Source organism: Lissotriton vulgaris, unplaced genomic scaffold, assembly GCF_964263255.1.
Source record: "Lissotriton vulgaris unplaced genomic scaffold, aLisVul1.2 SCAFFOLD_1934, whole genome shotgun sequence".
NCBI classification, from domain to species: domain Eukaryota; kingdom Metazoa; phylum Chordata; class Amphibia; order Caudata; family Salamandridae; genus Lissotriton; species Lissotriton vulgaris.
In genome coordinates, this window is record NW_028255570.1 from 365,525 (window position 1) to 385,560 (window position 20,036).

A 20,036-nucleotide genomic window follows, 5' to 3' on the forward strand; every position below is an offset into this window, starting at 1 on the left:
CCCCCCTTGTCTAGGATTTTTAAGATTAGGAGCCTGCCGGTATATGGAATGGCCACCAGAAAGAGCGTTACCAAAGTGAGCAACTTCTACTTGTATACTATAAAGATTTAGCAAGACCAGCGCCTAGAGATTTTCTGTATGTAATATGTGCCTTTATAAATATAATTAATTACATCAAGAGTACTCTCCTCTATGCTGTATCTAATTGGACATCCATTACAATTTACTGACCTGCTTAATTTCTGAAATTTTTGATTAGCTGTGATGGTCTAATACAAGTAGTTTCGCGTAAGAAGTGCTGGCAATGCATAAAGCAAATGATCTGAAAGAGACATGTTAGTGATAGATTCCTTACCTTAGATTATCCCCAGACGTCAGGCTGGATACGGAAAGATTTCTTAGCAGTCCCTCTGCGTGCCAGTAGGTGGTGTCCTGCGGCTCAGTCCGTCACTGGCGTCGTGGGTGCCAAGATGACATCATGAATTATAATTAGGCTGGACCAATATGGCAAGAGCTTGTTCTCCTCAGCCAGTTTGGGGTTGAGGTCGGTTAATACCGCCTGGTTATTGGGCCGTTACTCCCACGCAGACTGGGATTCGGTGCCAGAGGTTCTGCCTCAGTGCTTTGAGGAGGTCCAGGCTGTCCTTTCCCAATCTATTGCGGAGGGCAAGGATGCAGCGAAGTTTGCCATCAGGTGCGGTTTGGACACTGCCGATTCGTTGGGCAGTGAGATTTCCACGACCTGTCCGTCACGGTCGTCGTGGGCGCCGATATGACGTCACGGAGAGTACTTAGGCGCCACCCATGCGCGCTGATGTCAGTTCTTTGTTTTTCCGAGACGTACCTCGGTCATTTTTTTACCACTTTTTTGGGACTTTTGTCTCCTTTTCTGGTCTACTGGTTCACGTAGGGATGCCCAGCTTTAAGTCTTGTGGGTTGTGCCACCGTAGTATGTCGGCGGCGGACCCCCATGATGTCTGCCTTTACTGCCTGGAGGATGATCAGAACTCCTGGGTTTATTGGGACTCCTGTTCCATGGCCCGAAGGCGTTACGGGAGTGGCGACGGAAGTTGCTGGAGGTCCGGCACTCCTCTAACCGTCGCTCCCGGTCTAGGGGCCATTTGCGGCTTTCGCTCCTCAGACTCTAAGGCTTCACCTTCAGTTTCCAGTAAGCGACGCCATAAAAAGAAGTCTAAGAAGCTCGTTAGCTCTGACGTCCATCCCCACCCCCTTAAACCCCCCTCCGTTCATCCCCGGAGGTGGACGTGGGGGACAGGGGTTCCGCCCTTGCGGGAGTCCTGCAGCCTACCCGCTGTACACATGTTAGAAGGTGGTTCTGACACTAAGGTGGTTCTGACACTAGGGGCCGCCCGGATTTTTCGCTTTTTGAGCACCTAATTGTTGAGCTTTTACTGTGGGGGAGCCTCATAATCTGGGACTCACCCACAGTGAACTCCTAATGAAGGAGACTGCATTGAGATTTTACTGGTGTCCCCCTTGCTTGACTAGGCCGCTGCAAGGCAGCTAGAGTATGGGGAACCGGGCTGGTTACATGCAGACACATGTGTACATGCATGTGCACCCTTGTGGGGGCTGCACAGGGGAGATTCCTAGCGTGCGCAGTCCAGGAGCAGCTACAGAGTGAATGGTGTGGCAGGACTTATGCAGAATTGGGTGGTGACATGGAATAGACTTTATACACTGGAAAGAAACATGCCAGGGAAATTCAGTGTGTTTTACGGTGTTTTCACTTCATTTTTCCCCTATGGGGATGTGGGGCCCATGGCTAAAATGACTTCCACAAGGCCTGCAGATTCCAGACACACACCAAAGACCAGTGTAGCAGATGTGAAAAGAAGTATTCTGCAGAGTCCAAAGTCATATTTTTTACTGCTTTTGGGTCGTCCAGAAATGCCGTAGTCCCTGGCTGGGGTCTGGCCCTGGCAGGTTAGATTAATGACCTTTCCTCCCAGAGTGAAGATCTTCCCTCCAAGGAGAAAAGATAGGTGGAGCTACAAGCCAATCTATCAACTGCTGTCGCTGGGTGCCAGGCACCAGGCTGCACCAAGGAGGGAAGGCAGTGAGGGGGGGAAGGAGTTTGGTTTCAGAGGCCATGTGGCCGGAGACACTGGACGACTCCATTTTGAACAACCCAGAGGCTGGACTAGGAGGGAGCAGGGGCAGAGAAGTGATGTCACTATTTGAAAGGATACACAGAGACTTCTGCCAGCCCCTACTCCACTTTTAAAAAGTACTTGCAAAGGAAGAGAAGCTCTCTGGGGTGTGGTCTGCGGAGGCGAAAGTTGCTGGACCCCAGCGCAATGGGCAGTTGGAAGGAGGACATCCCTGACTGGCCCCTAACAGAGCCAGAAGAAGAGCCCAGGACCGGTGCACAGAAGCAGGGGCCTCTGCGCAGGGAGAAGAGAGGCGCAGGGAGCCAGTGAAGACCTCTCCCTGCAAAATGCCCCCTCTTGTAGACCCGGAGGAAAAAGGAGAGTGCTCACAGTGGCTGGGGGACGCCACCAGGAGCAAGAAGACGTGGAAATGGGGCAGATCGAACCCCAAGGGGCTGAGATATGGCCCCCGGAAGGTAGGCGACCTTTGACCCCTGAGAAGACAGACAATGAAGCGCTTGGGGCTCCGCCGCCGGTCTCAGAGATGCCCCCAGGGTGGGTCAGGTACTGGGGGCTTCCTCCAAGGAGAAGTAGAGCCGGGGAGCACTGTCGCCCCGCCACCCTGCCCAATCACACTCTTCCCTCAAACCGCCCCCCCCCCCCCCCCCCCCCCCCCCCCAAGATGTCCGGGGGCCTGGGACCCCATCCCCGGGCCCGAGACCCCATCCCCGGGCCCGAAGTCAGAGGGGGCCAGTGACCCGGGCCCCGAAGTACTGGCCAGAAGAGTGCCGCCGCACTCACCCGCAGTCCAGAAGGACCAGAGGAGGCAGATGTGTCTGCCCGCCGGAGCCAGACCCGAAGTACCCAGCTGGCTCCCACCGCCGCACACAAGGATGCGAACCGGGAGGGAGCCGGCAGGGGCAGCCGGGGGTGGGTTACCCTCAGCCCAGCAGTTTGCGCAGGGTGCCCGGGTGGGATTGAGCACCCTGCAAGTTTCGGAGGAGCGGTGAGGGGCTTGGGTGGGACCGGGCCCCTGAAACACGAGCAGAACAGCCAGGGGTGGGTTTCCCGAGCTGTCTCACTTACCTGGGGGTCTGGGTGGGACAGGACCCTCCAACCCACCAAAGACTCAGCCAGAGGCCACAGTGCGGCTCTCCCCGAAGCAGCGGGAGAGCCGCTCCTCACTTATGCGGCAACACCCATTATGCCTTGCTGGCCAGGACCGGCCTGCAAGGGCAATTCAGTGTTTTCACAGCTTGTGGTGGCCCCAGGAGAGCGGGGTCACCACCACACATGTGCTATGGTGCTGGGGGAGCTGCTGGAGAAGCGTAGTCTTACCCCAGCCTGAAGAGCAAAGTCCCACCCTAAGTGTCTTGGGGATTCAAAGGAACCAACCCCTCAAGGGCTCAGCCAACCACTATCACCTTCTGGGCTGGAACTTTTGTTCTTCAGCTGAGGATGTTTTGACAACTGCATCATGGAGTGAAGGGCTGAGTTGGGGATGTCTAGAGAAGGGAGGGACTGAAGGTGATGTGTAATGTGAAGTAGTGGTGCAAGGTGATGGCATAGGTAAAGTGGGGTTATGTATCAGACATTCCTGCTAGGATGTTTGGCTTCATATGCATAACCCTGTGATCATCTGTGATGCCTTTTGGAGCTGTAATTGCAATGCATCATTAATGATTTCCAAATGTTATGAGTATTGTCATTCTAAAGTGTGCGTAAACATGTATAGGTGAAGACCCCGACCCCAGACTGTTAGTTCTTAAGATATAGAGGTGCATACTTTATGGTCAGTAGGAGATGCTCAGTCAGGGTCATGTGTCACCAAAGCAGGTGTACCCCTGTTTAATGCTTGTTGAGGTAATTGGGGGTGGGAGCGCCACTGGGTGGGATGGTGCCACTGCGCAGGCCCCTCGCTCCAGGTTATGATCAACTAATTGCATTGGGGGCAATATGATGTGCATACATGGGAGTACTGTACTGCAGACAAGTTTGATCTCCTCAACGCTCATCAATCAGGCTTCCGTGCAGGGCACAGTACCGAAACAGCCATGACGCACATAGTGGACGACGCCCTCCAAATCCTAGACCAAAACGAAACCTGCCTCCTCATCCTTCTGGATCTCTCCTCAGCATTCGACACAGTTAAACATGAGAACTTACTCGAACTGTTAAACACAAGAATGGGCATCTCAGGGACTGTTCTCAAGTGGTTCACCTCCTTTCTACACAACCGCTCACAAAGATTCAAAAGCAACAACCTGATGTCCTCTCCGGTACCTGTATCACTAGGCGTCCCACAAGGATCCTCCCTCTCCCCTACACTGTTCAACCTAGTTATGGAACCTCTCACTACTTTGCTACAGACATCCAATGTTCACTTCCACATGTATGCCGACGACACCCAAATCTATCTCAAAATACAATCCCCCAAGGACATCATGCTTCTGAACACCACGATCAGAAACACCCAGTCCTGGCTTGCAGAGAATCACCTCAAACTCAATGCCCTGAAGACGGAGTTCCTCCTGATCTCTCCTCCCGCAAAAATCTCCACGGCTAAAACATGGCTTAAGCAGTTAACAGCTTTAAATGTACAACCTACCGTCGTAGACTCAGCAAAATCCTTAGGCATAACACTTGACGCCAATCTCAACATGCATCAGCAAGGCAACCAAAGGAGCGAACTTCCAAATCAATACCTTGAGGAAACTTAAAGCCTTCCTTCCAGCCAAAGACTTCCAAACTGCAGTACAATCTATAGTCATCCCGCACATAGAATACGGAAGCACCGCCCTCTGCGGGCTCCCACTAACTACAACGGCACCCCTTAGAGCGTCCCTTAACGCTGCAGCGAGACTCATCACTGGCTCAAAAAAACACTCTCATATTTCCCCTGACTTTAAATCCCTGAACTGGCTGCCTTTTGAAGCCAGAATACATCTGAAAATCGCCTGCATGACACACAAGGCTGTACACCACAACTCGCCCAGCTACCTCACTCAAAAGCTGACAATCTCGGGTGGCTCTAGAACTACTAGAAGTACAAACAATCTTCTGCTGAAACCTCGAAGATTCAGAAAGGAAAAAACCTATAAACGCTCCTTTTCAGGAATGGCGCCCAGGATCTGGAACTCACTCCCTCCTGAAACCAGGCTCATCTCCTCCAACAAACTGTTTAAGAGAGAAGTAAAAGCGATCCTCATGGCTAAATACACATGATCTATTATCCTGTAGCTCTCATGAATCCGCTCCGTAATACCGGCCTTGGTCTACTAGTACTATTTGTATTATGACTTATTTGATTGTATATGTTCCCTCTTTGTACTACTTGTACCACTGGTATTATGACTTATTTGATTGTATATGTTCCCTCTTTGTATTTTGATGTACTACTGACGCACCTGTCTGACTTGCACACTGTACCTACACCACCTCAACCATCCCTACTTTTGTACTACTGATGCACCTGTGTGACTATACATCCTGCACGCACCTACCTCAACTATGCCCACCTTTATGTTATCTCCAAAAACACTTGCAGCACGCTTAAATAAGTATATGCTTACTTTTGTACTTTTATATTATTGGCGCAACGGTTTGACTATGTACCTTGTACTGACGCTACCTCACCTATGATCTACCTCCGGTTTTTCTTTGACCTACCTATGTAACTATGCACCTTGTACCTAACTACCTCAACTATTACATTCTATTACTTCATCTCCCCCTGTAAAGCACTCTGATATCTGCAAAGATCTTGTTTGCGCTATATAAAACTTTCAAAATAAATAAATAAAATACTGACACTAGACTCCACCCCCCGGCGGGAGGGGTGGAGACGTTATGCAATGTCACGAAGTAATTCTATCAGCTTATGTATATTTGTAAATTGGTGCATAGTATTGAGTAGTTACTGATAAATGAAATCTCAAAAAAGGGTCTAAAAAGAGTGTCTTATACACCTGCGTCAGTTATGATTGCTATCTGAGATTCATAAACCATCTGTTCAACACTCTTTAATAGCGCAGACTGTGTTTACCATTGAACCCTACTTGAACTTTACCCTAACACAGTATGAAAAAACGTTGCTCACCCGTTTTAGATTTGATTTGTTCCATTTACTGGTTGTATTTCCAAAGCAAGACGTCTGGACATCCACATTTTCTATGTGTCCATGTGACCTAGTGTCCCCACAAACAACGATACATACAATGTTATTTTGTACGTTTTTTACTGAACCCCGTAAACGCTGGATATTGCCTATTCTGAAAATCTGGGGACTTCGACAGTGCCGCCCTGCATATTTGGCACTTCAGTATCTCGAAAATGAAAACTATGCTAAAGCGATTGTATGCTTTCTCAAATTTTGCATACGTCATCGCACGAATCTCTGAATTGAGCCACATATTACCTCTGCATAAATGAAAGAATGCCAGACAATAGGAAAGCTGTATCTTATGACAAGGTCAAAAATTACATAAACTGAGATGTTGTTTTTCTTTTTAAATGCTCTCTCTAACAAATTTATTTTTATATATTGGTTTTAATCTTTGTAAATTCTGTAACTTGCTTATTGTGAACTTTTATGGTGTTTTTTTTTTTTTTTAAACTACCGAATAAAGTTATTGAATTGAGTAGTGTGTATGTTTCATAAATGTACTCTTACTTTTATAAAGCAAAGTACAGATTGGACAATCAATTTAGTGTTGTTTTTGCGCTCCTGCAAATGGCGATTGCTACCCCACACCACCGCCCTTGAGTAAGCCTCAGACTGCTCTGCATTGCTACCCTCCGAGTCGGGCGCTACAATTGCGTGTTTGGTTCCCAGTGAAGGACAAATGTAGTCATGTTATTTGTGCAGGCCTCATAGATGCTGCCTCGTTTTCCAACAACACTGGTCCGTCGGCGACTCCCTAACCGGTGTAAGAATTTCTTGCTGCCATGGACCGCCTGTTTTGGCCTCTGGCTCCCGCCTGCGGGCCCCGTGGTCCTGTGTCCAGTTCCTGTTGGCCCGGCGGTACCAACTCTGGTGCCAGCCCCAGGGCCACTGGATCCAGCACCCTCGGCTCCGCCCCCTACGCCAAAAGGTGCAGCACCGCTGGCTCCGGACCCAGCACCGCCTCTGGCTCCGCCACAGGCGGCGCACTGGATGCAGTTTATCCAGCCCCTACCCCGGTTCCTGGACCATTTTGTCCTGGCCTGAGATCCACTTTGGGATGCAGCTCCGGCGCGGCCCCGGCCGGGGCCGCTACCGGCACCGCTGACCCCTCTCCGGCCCTGCCGCAGCTGCCGACCACTGGCGCGCAATTACCTCGGACAAGTGAGTGATGCAGATAATCTGTCACGGTTACTTGCTCCCCTTTCTGTCCTCCCCTCCGGCCATGCCACCTCGGTACCACCGCATGTCGCTGGATCATTTGGCTATTCTCCGTCAGGAGGTCACTGCCCTCTTGACCAAGGGGGCTATTGAGCGTGTTCCTCGTCAGGAAGTAGGGAGTGGTTGTTATTCCCACTACTTCCTGGTCCCCTAGAAGGACAAAGGGGGCCTAGACTGGATGGTGGGTTTGGACTTGCAGGACGCCTATTTCCACATCCCTGTCCTGCCGACGCTACCTGAGGTTCATGGTAGGCTAGTAACATTTTCAGTTTACCGTGCTCCCCTTCGGCCTTACCAGTGCCCCTCGAGTGTTCACGAAAGTGATGGCGGTGGTCGCAGGAGCGTGCTTGGGTGCCCTTACCCTGGCCACGAAAGGAACAAAACCCAGACATGGCACGGGCCTTCATGGAGAGACCCAAAGACTTGGCCGTGGCGCGCGAGTACTTAAAGCACTCCAGGCCATTGTCCACCTTTTCGCGTAAGAGGTGGTAGCCATCCAAGGGCATGTCCATGAGCGAGCCCTGGACATTGGGTGAGAACCCAGTGGAGCGCAACCAGGCGCGGCGTCGCAACTCCACGGTCATGGGAATCTCCCTACCCAACGAATCAGCAGTGTCCAAACCGCACCTGCTGGCAAACTAAGCCGCATCCTCGCCCTCTGATCGATTGGGAAGGACATCCTGGACCTCCTCAGAGGACTGAGGCAGAACCTCTGCCACCGAATCCCACACTACGTGGGAGTAACGGCCCAATAAGCAGGCGGTATTAACCGACCTCAACCCCAAACTGGCTGGGGAGAACAACCTCTTGCCATATTGGTCCAGCCTAAGTACAATCCGTGATGGAATATTGGCGCCCACGATGCCAGTGACCGACGCGGAGCCGCAGGACGCCACCTACTGGCACGCAGAGGGACTGCTAAGCAGAAAAATCCTTCCGAATCCAGCCTGACATCTGGGGATATTCTAAGGTAAGGAATCCATCACTAAAGATATATCGTTACACAAGTAGTAACTTGTGCTTTAGGTAGTTGTGGTATTTTTATTTTTTTGGAGGCAAGGTTCATGCATTTTACATTTCGAATCGGAAATAATGTCCACTAAAGTAACCTATATTATTGAATTGTCTGATTAATCAGAAGTAGGTGAATTTGCTGGTATTTTAGCTATTTGTCATAAATCAAGAAGTAGTCACACTTGTGTATTTATTATGTGGTATTTGTATAACATGCGATTCTGAAATCACAGCGGTTTAACACCAGTCAGGTGGTCACAACTGTTTGAAACATTTTTGAAATTTGGTCTTAATAGTTAATTTGAAGATTATTTTATTGTACTTGTTATCCTTGTCATCAAGTGGTAACATTCTCGATTTTCTTCTTAAAAGGTGGAAAGTCATAAGGAAACTATGGACCTATTTTTCACTGGCCATTCACAGGCCCTGCGTAAGCTGCGGAAAGATTCCACTGATGCACTGATTGAATGCCAGACTAAATACGACTGTGTGCGCCAGGAACTGGAATTGGCACAATCAGCACATTCAGAGGTATGTTTTCTTTGGTTTATGGGTGTGATAGCATGGATGTTCCTGAACATTTTTTTAAATAAATTTTTGTTGCACCTTCTCATTAATGAATGGACTGACATTATTTGACTCCAGACTAGCTTTATTTCAGGAATTTTGCTGATAGGGTAGGGCCCCTTTTTGAATTAACACCAAAGTCCCCCAAGGCCAACCCCTCCCCCTCCCCAGCTCCTCTGTTTTTGCCTGATATCTGATGAACGTTGACTGAGTGTGCACAGGGTACCTGCCAATCAGGTTCCCAGTGCCTGTGTTCCTTCACAAAACGGTACCTTTATTTCCAGAATTGGCACACCTCTGGCTCACCTGTAAGTCCCTTGTAAAATATACAAATGGTATCAAGGGCCTTATGACCAGCGAGGGTCTCGAAGGGCTGCAGCATGTATTGTCACCCTCAGAGGCCCCTCACCTAACACATGTGCCCTGTCATTGCAGACTCTGTGTTTTGTTGCAGACCAAACCGAAAAATTAACATGGCACACATCTGTGTGCCATGCCCACCAACCACTGCTTGTGTCGTAGGTAAGTCACCCCTCTAGCAGGCCTCACAGCCCTAAAGGCAGGGTGCACTATCCCACAGGTGAGGGCATAGCTGCATGAGCAATGTGCCCCTACAGTGTCTGTGCCATTCACAGACCTTGTAAGTGCAGTGGAGCCATATTGAGTACATGGGCTGTGAGTTTGTCATTACAAACTCCACAGCGTCATGATGGCTTTACTGAATGCTAAGGTGTTTGCTATTAAACTCCTCTGCACAATAAGCCCACACTGATGCTAGTGTTGGATTTATTACAAATTAAAGATGCCCCCTGAAAAACTATCAAATCCCTCGTGTCCAACAGACTGGTCTGCACCAGCCTGCCCCACAGACATGTTTCTGACCTCCTTAGATGGGAGCCTTTGTGCTCTGGCGAGTCATGACAACGGCTGCTTGAGATGGAGGTCCTTCACACCTACCCAAAAGCAGTAACAGCATTCAGGGTGGTGAGCCTCAATGCCCTTTGATATGCTAGCCAGCATTTCTCTAGATAGTGGAGATACCTGCCCCTCTTGACTAACTCCCACTTTTGGCTGCAAGGTTGGCGAGAAAATTAGTAGTCTGGTGCGGTGTCCACTCTCTGCCAGGACACACCTAAGGTGCCCTGGACCAAGGTGACCCCCTCCGTTGAAAATCCTCCATCTTGAATGGAAGGATTCAGCCCAATCAGGTTAAGGGGATGCCCCCTCCCGAAAGGGAGGGGACATTCTAAGGGTGTAGTCGCCCTAAAGGCAAGTTGCTCATTAACTACCATCCTCCAATCCCTGTAACCCCCCTAAATTTAGTATTTAGGGGAGTTACAGGCAAGAAGATCAAGGTTCAGGGGTACCCCTAAATACTAAATTTAGGGGTACCCCTGAACCTTGATCCTCTGTTTCCTGCAACCTAAGAAGACTGATGAAGAGGACGCCGTGCAGCAAAGCAAGAAGACCCTGTGAGAAAGTACCATCTTTCTTGCATGGTATGCCCAGTTTTTTTTTTTTGCTGAATTGCTGATGTACTTTGACTGTGTGTGCCCTGGGATCCTGCCAATCAGGTGCCCAGGGCCTGTGTTCCTTCCCTAAAACTGTATTTTATTTTATTTATTTATTTATTTTGAAAGTTTTATATAGCGCGAACAAGATCTTTGCAGATATCAGAGCGCTTTACACAGCGCGTGGACACGCCGGTGTGCGTAACGCAGCGCTCTACAAATGTCCCAATAATAATAATAATAATAATAATAACAGCAGGGAATACCAACAAGAGTGAATAACAGGTCATTAGGTATAGCGTAATTGTAGGTAATAAGTGGGTTGGGTAGGTACGTGAGGGAGCATAGTAGAACAGGTACATCAATAATGCAGATATTACAAATAAATGTGAGCATAGATAGTCAGGCAAGTCAATAATACAGGTAAAACACATAATCGTAGGGATCGAGCAGAATAATACAGATCGGTGCAGAGTCTTTAAAAATACACGTTAATAGGTCAAGTGTATTTGGCCATGAGAATAGCTTTTACTTCTTTCTTAAAAAGTGTGATGGAGGAGATGAGCCTGGTTTCAGGAGGGAGTGAGTTCCAGATCCTGGGTGCCATTCCTGAGAAAGAGCGTTTATAAGTTTTTTCCTTCCGGAATCATCGAGGTTTTAGCAGAAGATTGTTTGTGCCCCTAGTTTTTCTAGAGCCGCCAGAGATTGACAGCTTCTGAGTGAGGTATCCAGGAGAGCTCAGGTGTACAGCCTTGTGTGTCATGCAGGCGATTTTCAGATGTATTCTGGCTTCAAAAGGCAGCCAGTTCAGGGATTTCAAGTCAGGGGAGATATGCGAGTGTTTTTTTGACCCAGTGATGAGTCTCGCTGCAGCGTTTAGAGAAGCTCTTAGGGGTGCAGTAGTAGTTAGTGGGAGACCGCAGAGGGCGATGCTGCCGTATTCAATTCGCGGGATTACTAGTGCTTGTACTGCAGTTTGGAAGTCTTTGGCTGGTAGGAAGGGTTTAAGTTTCCTCAGGGTATTGATTTGGAAGTTCGCTCCCTTAGTAGCCTTGCTGATATGGTGCTGCATGTTGAGATTGGAGTCGAGAGTTATGCCTAGAGATTTTGCTGAGTCCACGATGGTGGGTTGGACATTGAGTGCAGTTAGCTGTTTAAGCCAGGTTTGAGTGGTAGAGATCTTCGCGGGAGGTGAGATCAGAAGGAACTCTGTTTTCAGAGCATTGAGTTTGAGATGATTATCGGCAAGCCAGGATTGGGTGCTTCTGATCGTTGAGTTCAGGAGTAAAATGTCATTGGGGGATTGTAATTTGAGATATAGTTGGGTGTCTTCTGCGTACATGTGAAAAAGTACATTGGATACTTGTAGCAAGGTGGTGAGAGGTTCCATAACTAGGTTGAACAAAGTTGGGGATAGGGAGGATCCTTGGGGGACGCCTAACGAAACAGGTATTGGCGAGGACATCAGGTTGTTACTCTTTAATTTCTGCGACCTGTTGTGTAAAAAGGAGGTGAACCACTTGAGAACAGTCCCAGATAGACCCATTCTTGTGTTCAAAAGTTCGAGTAAGTTCTCATGTTTAACGGTGTCGAATGCTGAAGAGAGATCAAGAAGGATGAGGAGGCAGGTATCATTTTGATCTAGGATTTGAAGGGCGTCGTCAATTATGTGAGTCATAGTTTCAGTACTGTGTCCTGCTCTGAAGCCTGATTGATGAGGGTTGAGGAGATCAAACTGATCAATGTGTTTAGTCAGTTGTAGTTGTGCACATTTTTCCAATAGTTTGGCGAGAGTGGGAATATTGGTAATGGGACGGTAGTTGTTTAGGTCTGATGGGTCGGCAGTAGGTTTCTTTAGTAAAGATGTGACTTGTCCAACTTTGAGGGAGTCAGGGATGGTTCCTTGTTGGAGCGAGCTGTTGATAATTTTAGTCCAGAGTGGAAGGAGCAACGGGGTGAAATCTTTGACCGCGTTAGCAGGGAGGGGATCCGTGAGGTGATTGGATGGTTTCAATGAACGAGAAGCACAAGCATATGCTCAGGTTCGCAATCGGAGGGGGCCACTATCAGTTCACAACGCTGGCCTTCGGGCTGAAATCAGCACCAAGGGTATTCACGAAGTGCCTCGCGGCAGTCGCAGCGCACTTACGAAGACAAGGGATACACGTATACCCTTACCTGGACGACTGGCTGGTGAAAGCAAACTCGTACCAGAAGTGCAAGCAGCATGCACATACAGTGACGAGCACGCCCATAAACCTGGGGTTCTCCGTCCATTGGAAGAAATCATCAATGGAGCCGGAGCAAGTGAAGATCTTCCTGGGGGCAGAGATCAACACTTTACAGGGCAAAGTGTTCCCCAGCGAGAAGAGAGCAAGGTCACTGGTCAAGGAAACTCGCCTCTACCGGAAGGGACAAGCTCGGACAGTGAGGACTGCGAGCAAGATCATGGGGATGATGGCATCGTGCATCCACCTAGTGCCGAATGTGCGGCTCCACATGAGACCCATGCAAGAATGGCTCCAGGAACAATGGTCACAGGCTTCTGGCAGTTGGGAGGATCTTGTGGTGGTGACGCACGCAGTGCAGAAGGAGATGACCTGGTGGACCTTGGAGAACTTAACAAGGGGACAGCCTCTAACACTCCCAACTCCGACAGTGACCATCACCATGGACGCATCCCTGAATGGATGGGGCGCTCACATGGAGGAACTCAAAGTGAGGGGTCTTTGGACGCCAGCAGATGCGACAAAGCACATCAATTACCTCGAATTGAAGACAATCTTCCTTGCACTGAAAGCCTTCCAGACAAGACTGTACAGGCAAAGGGTGTTGCTACAGACAGACAACACCACGGCGATGTTCTACATCAACAAACAGGGTGGAACACAGTCGACAACGCTTTCGACGCTGGCGCAGGAGATATGGAGGTGGGCCATCCCTCTCCAGATAGACCTGCTAGCCATACACCTACCAGGGAAGGAGAACATTCAGGCAGACTGGCTGAGCAGACAGACCTCTGCATCCCACGAGTGGGAGCTCAATGCTCAGGAGACGAGGAGGCTGTTCAACAGGTGGGGAACGCCATCAGTGGACCTGTTTGCAACACGCCAGAATGCGAAATGCCGAAACTTCGCATCCAGACAACACGAAGAAGGGTCCCTTGGGAATGCCCTATGGATAGATTGGTCTGGGAAATTTGCGTACGCTTTTCCCCCGATACCACTGATACACAGAGTACTGAGCAAGTGCAGAGCGAGCACCATGACCCTGATACTGGTCGCGCCACAGTGGGCGAGGCAGACATGGTACTCGCAGATCATGGATATGTCGCAGTGTGCACCCCACAGATTCGGCAGAAGAAAAGACCTGCTCTCCATGCAGAACGGAGAGGTGCTGCACCCAGAACCGGAGAGCATGAGCCTAGTAGCATGGCTCTTGAGGACATAGAGTTCGCACATTTGAAACTGCCAGAGAGCACCCTCAGGGTCCTTCGGGAGGCACGAAGGCCCAGCACAAGGAAGTGCTATGTCGCAAAGTGGAAAAGATTCACGATGTGGTGCAGGAGGGAGAGACTCCACAATAAAATGAGAAAGGACTCCACGGTACTGAAGTACTTGACACACTGACTGGAGAAAAACCTCAGCTCGTCCTCCTTAAGAGTTCACCTGGCGGCTATAGTGGCATACACAAGGGGTGAGATGGGCAGAAGCTTCTTCACATCACAAGTTGTAAAGAGGTTCCTGGAAGGAGCAAAAAGGATTGCACCACCCAAGCGGGTGCCACCACCGGCATGGAACCTAAACGTGGTCCTGACGGAACTCATGAAGTAGCCCTTCGAGCCGCTTCACAAGGCCTCCTTGAAGATGCTAACTATGAAAACTGCTTTCCTGGTTGCTATTACGTCCTTACGCAGAGTGAGCGAGCTGCAAGTGTAACGCTACAGGAGCCCTACTTACAAATACACAATGACAGGGTGGTGATGAGGACCGACCCACACTTCATGCCGAAGGTGGTGTCCAAGTTCCACATGAACCAGTCCATACAGATACCCAGTTTTTTCCAAAAACCAACCACTAGCGCAGAGCGAGCTCTGCACACCCTGGACGCCAGAAGGGCGGTCATGCATTACATTGAAAGGACAAAAGGACACAGGAAAACGAAAGTTCTTTGTGTCGTTCGTCAACAGTTACATGGGCAAGGCAGTGACTAAGACCACTATTGCACGATGGATCGCGCAAACAATCCAACTCTGCCACAAAAGGGCAGGAGAAGAACTGGCAGAGGGGGCACGCGCCCACTCCACTAGAAAAAAGGGGGCTAGAATAGCCTTCCTGGCCAATACATCCATACAAGACATATGCCTGGCGGCAACATGGGCTTCGGTGCACACATTCACGAAGCACTATTGCGTGGATGTTCAGATGAACAAAGAAGCACAAGTCGGACAAAGGGTGCTCCAGCATATATTCAGAAACCAGAGCTCATCTTCCACCCAGCCGCCACGGAAATGAGAAACCGCTACGAAATCTATGCACAGCATAGTGACTCCAGAAAGATTCACGTTGCAAAACGAATAGTTTCTTACCTGTCGGTGTAGTTTTGCAGCTTGAAGATCTTTCTGGATTCACTAGCGAACCCACCCACCTCCGCCAGAAAGATGAGGCTGGAGAGAGAAGAGGTGGTCGAAAAAAAAAAAAAAGGAAAATAGGAGAAGAAGTAAGAGAATATAAGGACAATTGGTAAAGAAATTATCACCTGATTAGAACATTGCCATTGCTTCGGAAAAGAAAGAAACACGGAAAAAAGAATCCGAAGATGGCGCCCAAGAGTGGGAGCTTCCGCAGGAAGCATGCCGACGTCACCGGAAATGCCCCCGAGGAGGTGTGACGCCGACGCCCACAAGGACTACAAAAAAACAAAAAAAAACAAAGAAAAGACTACGAATCCGGACCCAACCACAAGACCGCGGAATATGCACAGCATAGTGAATCCAGAAAGATCTTCAAGCTGCAAAACTACACCGACAGGTAAACTATTTGTTGTTCCTGTATATGCATGCGATTCCACCACCTATCTTGCCAGACCTGTCAAGTCTAATGATGTGGTAGTTGGGGGGGGAACCAGAATGTCCATTATAGGCATAGAAGATTCGGTTAGCCAGGTTTCAGTCAAGATGATTAGGTCAAGGTCCAATGTTAGGATGAGATCAGCGATGGCGGAGGAGTGTCTAGAAGCCGATCTGCAGTAGAGGAGAGTGCATTTGAGACTGGGTGTGTCAGGGGAGGTAGAGGGTTCTAGAGAGAGGGGGACTTTTCTAAGGTTATTAGGGACTGAGATTCTGTTTAGTGTGGAGGGTCTACAGGGATTTGAGTGTATCGTGGGAATGGGGAGGTGCGTGGCGATTGTGTGGTTTAGGGGAGCTGGGTCGTAGGAGCGGAGGAGGGTGAGAGTGTCAAGGTCCGAAAGAGGGTTGCATGTGAGGCGGGGGCGGTTATTGCGATTGAGGGCAGGGATCGCAGTCCAATGTGGGTGGCGGGTTCGGTTGTTGCGATTGTGGACATGGATCGGGGTCCAGTGTGAGGGGTGTAGCTTGGGAGAGTCATCAGGACAGGTGGGGAGCAAGTTGGGAGGGGGGGTGGTGGTGAGTGAGGGGTGTCTGGGGGGTGTGATGATTAGCTCTTTGATGGTGCGAATGTCGTCTTTGATGGTGTGAATGTCTTCTTTGAGCTGGAGGAGGGAGGACATAATCTTGTCCAGCGTGGGATAAGTGTTAGTGTTGGGGATGGAAGTCATGGGTGAGTGACTGACCTGGGAATTAGCGTGCGGGTGGGGGGGTGGGTTGGTGTTCATGCAGGTCTCCGTGGTGCCGGCGTACGGGTTGGTGTTAGAGAGGAGAGAGGGTTGGGGATGGGAGTGGATGAAGTAGGGAGGAGGTTGGTGGCGTAGAGGAGGGCATTGGTGGCAGGCGGAGAGAACCGGGTGGAAGTAGAGTGTATGTTGGTGGTGATGGGGGAGCCTGTAGGGTAGTGAGGGCTGAGAGTGGGGGGGGAAATGGGGTTGGAGATGGTCCTGTCGTGGGGAGGGGGAGTTATATTAATAGATGTGGTGTGCTCTGCGTGGTTAATTAGCGGGTGGTAGCGGGGACTGAGAGTGGGGGGGGACAAAGGGTGGGATTTGTCGTTATGCGTGTCGTTCGGGTGCTGATCTAGGTTAGAGGGGTTGTGGATGGGAGCTGTGATGTCAGGGGAGAGAGGAATGGGTGTGGTATGTGTGGGGGTCCAAGGGTTGGTGGTAGGGGGGCGGCTAGTGAATGAGGTGGAGAGATTTGTGTCTGTGATTGAGGAATGTGGGGTGCTAACAGCAGGTGGGTGATTGACTAGGGTGCCGGGGGTAGAGGTGAGGTGCGTGTCGTTCTGATGCTGAGCTAGGTTAGAAGTGTTGTGGGTGGGGGCTGTGACGTCAGAAGTGATAGTGCTGGAGGAGATATGGGTGGAGGTCCGAGGCTTGGAAAGGTGCTCTTTGAACTTGGTGAACAGGTTGTCTAATAGTTCCAGGTTCTTGTCTGTGGATTGAATTAGGACAATCCCGTTATTGTAGATAGTAATGGTGGTTCTGCCAGGGAAGAGTTGGGATGGTGTGATGGAGAGAGTTAGGCCATGAGCGGATTTCCTGGTGGTGGAGACGGTGAGTAGGGTGAGGAACGCTTTTCTCCATTGAGCTCTGCGTTAGGTGTGGAAGATGATATCAATGTTCAGGGATCCATTGACCGGTGAGAAGTAGGTGTCGGCAAAGGGGGTTTCAGGGTGGGACCTCAGGAAGTTGTGTTTAAAGCGTTTAGCGGCTTTTTTGGTGAGTGTGGATGGGTAGTTGATTCTATATGTGTGCTTGCCGATGAGATCCATGTTGGGATGGCTGTATAGGTGGGTATGGGAGGAAGAACGATAGTAATACACATGTGCAAAAAACAACTGTCAACCGTAAGTTACATGGAACAAAAGTGACACTAGTGAGTGGCCAAAAATAACCAAGATATAAGAGGTAGCAATCGGTGCAGTCCAGTAATAAACAGTGAGTGGGTGCAGCTTACAAAAATGTACAAGAATATATGAGGTAGCAATCAGTTAAATGGAACCAAAGTGACACTAGTGAATGGCCAAAAATAACCAAAATGTAAGAGGTAGCATCGGTGAAATCAGGAATAGAAAGTGAATGGGTGCAGCTTACAAGATTGTACAAAATATGAGGTAGCAATCAGTGCACAATAGGGATAAAAGTGAAATGGGTGCAGCTTACAACATGTACAGTATACAAGTAGGAATATAATACTGATGATATACTGGAACAAATATAGGTGCAAACAGAAGGCTACAATAGACAAATATGACACTAGTGAGCAACCGGTAAAATATGAGGTAGCGATCGGTGCAATACCGGTGAGGAAAAAGTGAAATGGGTGCAGGTTACACAAAATGTAGAAAATACAAGTAGAAATATAATACTGCAATAAAAGGCAGACACTTAATCACACGAAGATTTAGATACAGAGCTATGTAAAGTCTGCGGTAGGTGAGATTGGTCTAAAAAGGCCCGCTCTTAGGGTATGTTCAGATAGTGGGAATGACTAGTCCATGATGGCCGCCAAAGAGAAAGAGAGACCAGACTAAGATGGCCGCCAAATAGGGGAGATGGAGACGATAGTCCTCTGTTAGTTGTTGTTGCTTTTAGAACAGGGGAGGGCAGTTTCAGTTTCTATTTGAGCAAGCCCAGTTCCTAGCTTGCTGGGTGGGAGTCTTATCTCTATTTTGGTGGTCTTGTGTGGAGGAGTTCAGTTGAGGAGCCTAGTGAGCATCGGAGGTACAGGAGTGGATTTATTGCTACAGTTTTATGGCCCCAGCCATTTTGAACAAAGGAGGGTTTTTTTTAAAAATGTCTGCAAGCGAGTGGCGTAAATAAATAAATACCTTATAGTATATTCTGCTCAGCAAGTACAATGTTGTTGGCATCACAGTTTTGTATTAATCAAGGGTCCGGCCAGAATGTATACCGCTGCAGTGTGCAGTGACTTCTGGCAGTTGGTATTGTCGTTGTTGTGTGTTTCCCGATTGCCTGTTTCCCCTTTCCTGCAGTTCCTCCTCTGAGCCGCGTTGCGATGCCGTGTGTTTCCGTGTGTTTCCCCGTCCGCCTCAGGGCTCAGTCAGGCATCTCCCCTGGGCGGCGGCGCAACACCTCCGATCCCCTCCAGCTCCCGTCGCTGACGGGGCAAGCTCCTGTAGCTCGTCGTCCCCCCGGGTCCCGCCCGCCTCAGTGCTCCATTCCGGCCGCTCTCTGGGCGGCGGCGCCACACCTCCGATCGGCTCCAGCCCCCGGCGCGCAGATGGGACAGGCTCCTATGGTCCAACGTCGTCCCCCCAGATCCTGCCCGCCTCAGGGCTCCACTCCGGCAGCTGCTCCTGTGGCGGCGTCACACCTCCAATCGCCTCCCGCTCCCGGTGCAGATGGGGGCATCTCCAGTCGTCCGTCGTCCTTCATGGCTCCGCCGATAACTCCCCAACACCGGAGTAGCCCAGCCCAGTGCTCCGACCCCTGCAGCCGGTGCCGGTGCCCACAGGCGTAACGGACGCCTCTGATGGCCAGACCGCTCGATCCTTTCGTGCGACGGTCCCAGCCTCCAGGGGGGGGGCGATCAGGGGCCCCAAGAAGGCTCCAGGCAGCGCCACAGCAGGCTCCGTCCCACGCTCCGCCGATGGCCAGGGGCAGCCCGGTGTCCGGAGAAGGTGGGGTCGACTCGGTCCTCTCCCGTGATCACAGCCTCCGTGTGGTGGGGACCCTCAGAATACTCCAGCCACCGCCAGCCAAGTAAGGGCGTTGCAAATATTCCAGTTACTTGAAGTCAATGTTCCTGTTACTTTTAGTATTTCAGTTGCAGTTGCGTTCCTCGGGATGCTGGGTACTGACAGGGATTAAATCCAGAAAATGGAATCCCAAGCACTCGGAGCTCTAACCGAGAGCTCCTACCAGGCGGCCATCTAAACCCAATTGGCATCTCTGGCCACATGTCAGTCCCTGGTAAATGGTACCCAAGGCACTGTGACCAGAGAAGACCCCTAAGGGCTGCTGCACTTATTGTGCCACCCTTCAGGCCCCTGTTCCCTGACACACACACTGCCTGTGCAGGCTGAGTGTCTTGGTGCAGAACAAAACAGTCGACATGGCACATGTGCCATGCCCACAACACACTGCCCTGGCATACCTCAGTCACCCCTCTAGCTGTGTGCCCTATGCCAGTGGTGTGGGTATAGGTGCATGAGCCCTGTACCCCTACAGTATCCAGGTCCATTCCGGGGCACTAAGTGCAGTGCTGCCATTAATAGTATATGGTGCTCGAAGGTCGTCCTCACGAACTCCACAGCACCAAAATGGCTACACTGAAGACTGAGCAGTTTG

At 50.0% G+C, this 20,036-nt stretch overlaps 1 protein-coding gene across 1 annotated transcript in view; it reads left to right on the top strand.

Annotated features, from left to right (window-relative positions):
* KIF11 (kinesin family member 11) overlaps positions 1-20,036 on the top strand; it is a 298,525-nt gene that overhangs the window by 196,314 nt on the left and 82,175 nt on the right. Inside the window, exon 17 of the mRNA XM_086951983.1 lies at positions 8,884-9,042. Coding sequence (XP_086808109.1) covers positions 8,884-9,042 — 159 coding nt within the window. The remainder of the gene's footprint in view (positions 1-8,883; positions 9,043-20,036) is intronic.